The following is a 5,336-nucleotide window of genomic DNA, read 5'->3' as shown; positions in this document are numbered from 1 at the left end:
ATCAATGTACAATAAATGTTTAAAGGTAATATTTGAGGATAATGTGTGTGTGTTTGTGTGTGAGGGGTTGGTTTAAAAACACTGCCCTTCACTTGGACGGTTCAAGCCCCCAGGTCAGCAGCCTGCTGCAGTGCCCTTGAGCAATCTGAGCAAGACATCAAATCACTAACAGCCCCTGGGTTACTTCGACTGTTTCATAGCTGATCCGGGGTCTGACATCCCAGTGGAGAGAATGGGGAGAGAGAAAATATTGTTTGCCTGAAGCTGTCAATAGTATATATTTTCTTTCTTCCTTCCTTGAACGTTCTTCCTTTCTTGCTTTCATTCTTGCTCGCAATCTTTAGGCTCTTTTCTCGATTCACCTTGAAAGAAAGCTCCCAGCCAGCCTGTCTGCCGCGCCGCATCAAACCCAAAGCCCGACTGTACCACCCCCCAGCCTGGGAGGGAGGAGTCTGCTGTCCTCCAGCAGAACTGAGTGTATAACACTCTGCAGCCAGCCAGAATGTGTGTCAGAGGACTGTCTGTGCTCCCTAAGTAGATGACTGCTCCAAATCTGGTGTCTGTATTTCTGACTACGAGATACGAGAAAAATTGGTTCGCACATTATCATCTCAAGTCAGGACAAGGTGAGCATCTTCTCCTTTCAGCGGCTAAACATAGAAACGTGTTATTGTTTCCTCAATTATTTTTTTCTTTTTAATCCACAACAGAGTCTCTAATAGATTGGATTGTTGTCATTTCATGTGTTTTCGGTAAACATGCTTTTTTGTGTCCTAATCACATTTTCTGGCATGTTTAGTGAGTGGTGGGCCAATGCGTCGTTTTGCACACTTTGTGCGTCACGGTCACATTTACGCACATTCTCCTGTGATATTTGTGTGGTTTTTAAACCCCACAGAGAAGTGAGTGTGGGATTTAGTGGAGCAGACTGTGTGTCTGCGTGTGGGCTTTGACTCATGCTCTTTCTGCAGCGATAGTTTTCAGGTGTTACAGAGAAGAGTGTGAATGGGGAGAGACGCTCTTTCCTTTTGGAGACTAAAGTATCTTTTGTTCCTTTACAGGTTTTTCGATTGTGGGATAGAATGCCGGCGATCATAAGTAAAAACTCCGATTTGGAGTTTGACTCCTTACAACCGTGTTTCTACCCGGATGAGGACGACTTCTACTTCTGTGGTCCCGACTCCGCGCCACCGGGGGAGGACATCTGGAAGAAATTCGAGTTGTTGCCCACTCCGCCCCTCTCCCCGAGCCGAGCCGCGCTACCGGGGGAGCCGGCGAATGCCTCCCCGGAAGCAGACCCTCTGGGCTTCGGCTTAGGGGACCCACTGGACTGGGCTTCTGAGCTACTGCTCCTGCCCGAGGACGATATTTGGGGTGCCTCCAACGATGTGGACCTGTTCGGCTCCGCTTTGGATACTAACCCCAATAACATCATTATCCAGGACTGTATGTGGAGTGGCTTCTCTGCCAGGGAAAAGCTGGAGCGGGTGGTCACGGAGAAACTCGGCAAGGCTATTTCCACTGCCACAGGCGCCAGGAACGTGTGCGTCAAGGCGCCGGAGGTTGTGAGCCGCAGCTCGGTGTCAGAGTGTGTGGACCCCACGATAGTCTTCCCTTTCCCGGTCAACAAGAAGAACGGCAGCAGGGACTCAACCGGGACCGTAAGCACATCCACAACCAATGGGAGCGCTCAAAATGATTCCGGTAAGAATTTAAAGACGCGCTAAAAGCTTTTGCTGACAAGAAAACATCCAACACTAAAATATAACAGTATTATTAGCATGATTATTGTTGTTATTATTATCATTATTTTTTATCATCATTATTGTAGTGACTGGAGCTTGTTCATATGACTGGCCCAGAATCGGATTATCTAGTTACATTCCACACACGCGCGCGCACACACACTCACACTCACACACACACACACACACACACACACACCTCTCTCTCTCTCTCTCTCTCTCTCTCTCTCTCTCTCTCTCTCTCTCTCTCTCTCTCTCTCTCTCACACACACACACACACAAGCAATGACAAAGTGAACGAGGTTTATGTAATCAGCGGGCTCTTCATCCGGCAGATGGCAGTAAAATGGGGAATTGTGTGCCTTCCTGAACTCAGTTGGCATCCGAGCCAAACAAAAAACAACACACTCACTGACTGCAGCCGGACCCGGTTGTAGGAGGGCAAGATGAAAACGTGTTCTATAATGTGATGAGCTGATAAAGTGTCTGGCTCACCATGCCGTGAAGCCTTTCATTACGCATGGATAAAGGGACATTTGAGCACAGTGGGTGAGAAATTGGCACTTATTTTGGACAGCCTGTACAAACTGCTACCTCGAGTTCAGCTAATAACTTAAATTAGCCCCAAGAAAAGGGAAAGGAGTTACGCTATAATAACCTAAGGAAGATAGCCCACCACAACAAAACCATACACTCGGGAATACAGATTAACACACTCCTGTTTTTTTCTGATTCTTTTGAAGTATACTGTAGGAAGTAATATGTGTTTGGATTGGGAAATTAGTGCTGTGTGTATTTAATCGCCTTAAGACTTCTTCTCCCATCTATTACCGCATATGAGTTCCCTAAACAAACACTCACGAGTCCTTATCAGCGTGTTTTCGCTGTGAAACAGCAGTACAAAGGCCTCCAGCTTGGCACAGGGGGTAGACTCAGCCAGCCTTGCCAAACACCTCCTCCACCGCGAAGAAAAGAGGACGGAGGGGTCTGGCTGCTTCTTTTAGTGGGTGGCGGCTTTGAAAGGCGCTCCATCTCGACAGCTGTCTCCCTGGCGCCGCTCCAGCTCCGAGGCTTAAAGGGTGGTGATCCGATCGCCTGCCGCCCCACCATCCTGCGCACAGTACCGCTCCAATGCGCTTCCGCCGCTCGCAGCGTTAAGACGCGTCGCTCTTTGTGTTGCAGGTGTTTACTTTCTCATCAAAGAGACACAGACTTCGTACAATGTAGTTGGATCCACATAGTTAAGCCAGTGTTTCTATTGAAGAGGCCTGCATGGGAACAAGGGCCGTCCCACTCCAAAGCTCAGTTGTACAGCTGTAAGGCAGTGGCAGAGAAGTGTGGCTTTATTTTATTTCCCAAGGCAGAAATTATGTCCTCTTCCTTCTATTTATACTCTTTCCAGCTCCAATAAATGAGCTGTTCCATTCTGAGAGTGAAACACCAAACAGCTAAATCCCAGCTTCACATGTGGAAAAGCCAGCCACGCCCCCTCATCCACCCAGCTGTGCCCAGCTTTGTTTTGATGGCAGCCCAGATTTTGTGTGTGTTTTTTTCCGAGTGTGCTGAGACAGCACCATGGTGCAGTGGTGTCTGAAGTGGGATACTGTAAGCTGTAAAATGCCACACTCTTCAGATGCTCCTGAGCTGATAATGAGTGCCATTATCACAAAGGCATTTAAACTGGGCCTCACACACTCTGCCTCATGATTGGCCACTTCCTCTCATCTTCAAAGGCGCCAGTCCATGATAAGTCTCAGCTGCTCAGCTCAATTCCAGCACAGGTATTAAGACGAAGAGCTTAGCTGGAAAAAAAAAAGCTAGTTTTTTTTAATTATTTCATCAGAGGTCAAAGTTAAAGTTAAGTTCTTAATGCCTCACACACCGACAGCGTGACTGTGGCTGCACTGATAGACTTGAAGGCATCAGACTAAAACCGGAGAGAAGATTAGGAGAAGTTTTGAAGGAGGGATAGAGAATGAAAGGCAGAAATCCAGCCTGTCTGCTCAGCGCTGAGACTGAACGTGTCAACACCTGCAGAGTAGATTAGTTGAGGAGCGACTGACACTAAGCATTAAGAGAGTTCTGCTCATGCGAACAGCCTACGAGCAACGCGCTCACTCCCACACACTCTCTTGATCTCACTCACATACATACCTGTCACCTGCTGGTACATAGATGACCTGGTGGAAATACTTGGTGTGTTACAGCGATTAAGTCACTAACATTCTGTTTTCTCTTCCCAGAAGAGGAAGATGACGATGAAGACGACGAGGAAGAAGAAGAGGACGAGGAGGAAGAAGAGGACGACGAGGACGACGAGGATGACGAGGAAGAGGAGGAGATTGATGTGGTTACAGTAGAGAAGAGGCGCTCCACAATCAACAAGGCTTCACCCATGGCGACGGGTACAGTCACCATCTCTGTGCATCCAAAGAGCCACGACGCGAGGGGGTCCGGTGTGGTGAGTCGGTTCGTCAGCAGAGCTCCTCAGGAGCTGATCCTGAAGAGGAGCTCGGTCCACCAGCAGCAACACAACTACGCCGCCCCCTCACCGTACGCTTCAGACGACGACCCCGCCCCACCTCCAAAGAAGCAAAGGACATCCGACGCACCTCGACCTCCCACCAGAACCATCTCATCATCCTCCTCGTCTTCCTCCTGCAGCTCACTCACCAGCTCATCGGGGGCACGCAGCAAGCGCAGCGCCAGCGGAGACTGCAGCCCACGCGGCAGCTCCGACTCAGAGGACAGCGAGCGCAGGCGCAACCACAACATCCTGGAGCGCCAGCGCCGCAACGACCTGCGCTCCAGCTTCCTGACGTTGCGCGACCACGTGCCGGAGCTGGCGCACAACGAGAAAGCTGCGAAGGTGCTGATCCTGAAGAAGGCCACTGAGTATGTGAGCTCACTGGAGACAGAGGAGATGAGGCTCCAGCAGGAGAAGGACAGGCTCCAAGCCCGCAGGCAGCAGCTGATGCGCAGGCTGGAGCAGGCTAGGACTCGCTAACAGACAACCACTACAACACAGAAACACTCACATACAGTATACCCTGGGTGACCTCCCCTCGCCGCCTCCGACTCAGTCTGTCTGAAACACAATTAGATGTACACACACACAGGCCTATAGATTTCAGCACAGACACATAGGCCTGCATATCGGATACAAACCACACAAACCACAAACCTGTCAGAGGACGTTTCTCTTCAGATGCCGATAAACACACCTAGAGGAGAGGGGCGGGGTCCCCGGTGGGATGCTCGGACTTTCACTGCCGCCACTTTTTTTGCACATTTGTTGACGTTAAGAATGTTTAGGGTTTACTTTTTCAATCCAGTCACATTGAGGAAAGATGAAAAGAGAAAAGAATGAGGAAGGAGAGGACTATTGTCTTAGTCTTCCCTTCCTTTTTTTTAATATCATTTGTGTGTTTTTTTGTACTCACTGTGACACCAGCCTGGAATCAGTTGATTCCCACAGGCATGGGTGTTAGAGGGCACTTTGCTTGGAGAGTTCACGTATAAGACGCAGTGCACACTTATTTTGCCTTCACCACTGCAAAACTGAAGAGACTATGACGACTGAGGCGTTAT

General features: G+C 49.3%; 1 protein-coding gene across 1 annotated transcript; it reads left to right on the top strand.

The window, feature by feature from the left end:
- The first annotated feature begins 467 nt into the window (after window positions 1-467).
- mycn (MYCN proto-oncogene, bHLH transcription factor) lies at window positions 468-4,815 on the top strand. Its single transcript, XM_039782634.1, has 3 exons — window positions 468-626; window positions 1,062-1,704; window positions 3,989-4,815. Exons 2-3 carry the CDS (start codon window positions 1,083-1,085, stop codon window positions 4,750-4,752), a joined length of 1,386 nt encoding a protein of 461 aa, XP_039638568.1. The 5' UTR covers window positions 468-626; window positions 1,062-1,082; the 3' UTR covers window positions 4,753-4,815.
- The last annotated feature ends 521 nt before the right edge of the window (window positions 4,816-5,336 follow it).

Source organism: Perca fluviatilis, chromosome 18 (genome assembly GCF_010015445.1).
Source record: "Perca fluviatilis chromosome 18, GENO_Pfluv_1.0, whole genome shotgun sequence".
Taxonomy (NCBI): Eukaryota; Metazoa; Chordata; class Actinopteri; order Perciformes; family Percidae; genus Perca; species Perca fluviatilis.
Note: the sequence above shows the minus strand (reverse complement) of the source record. Positions and strands in the feature narration are given on the sequence as shown.

Excerpts from the sequence above, each read along its gene's own strand:
- mycn (XM_039782634.1), top strand. The coding sequence starts at position 1,083 with ATGCCGGCGATCATAAGTAAAAACTCCGATTTGGAGTTTGACTCCTTA. Across the intron at positions 1,705-3,988 it reads GAGCGCTCAAAATGATTCCG|AAGAGGAAGATGACGATGAA; the intron begins GTAAGAATTTAA and ends TTCTCTTCCCAG.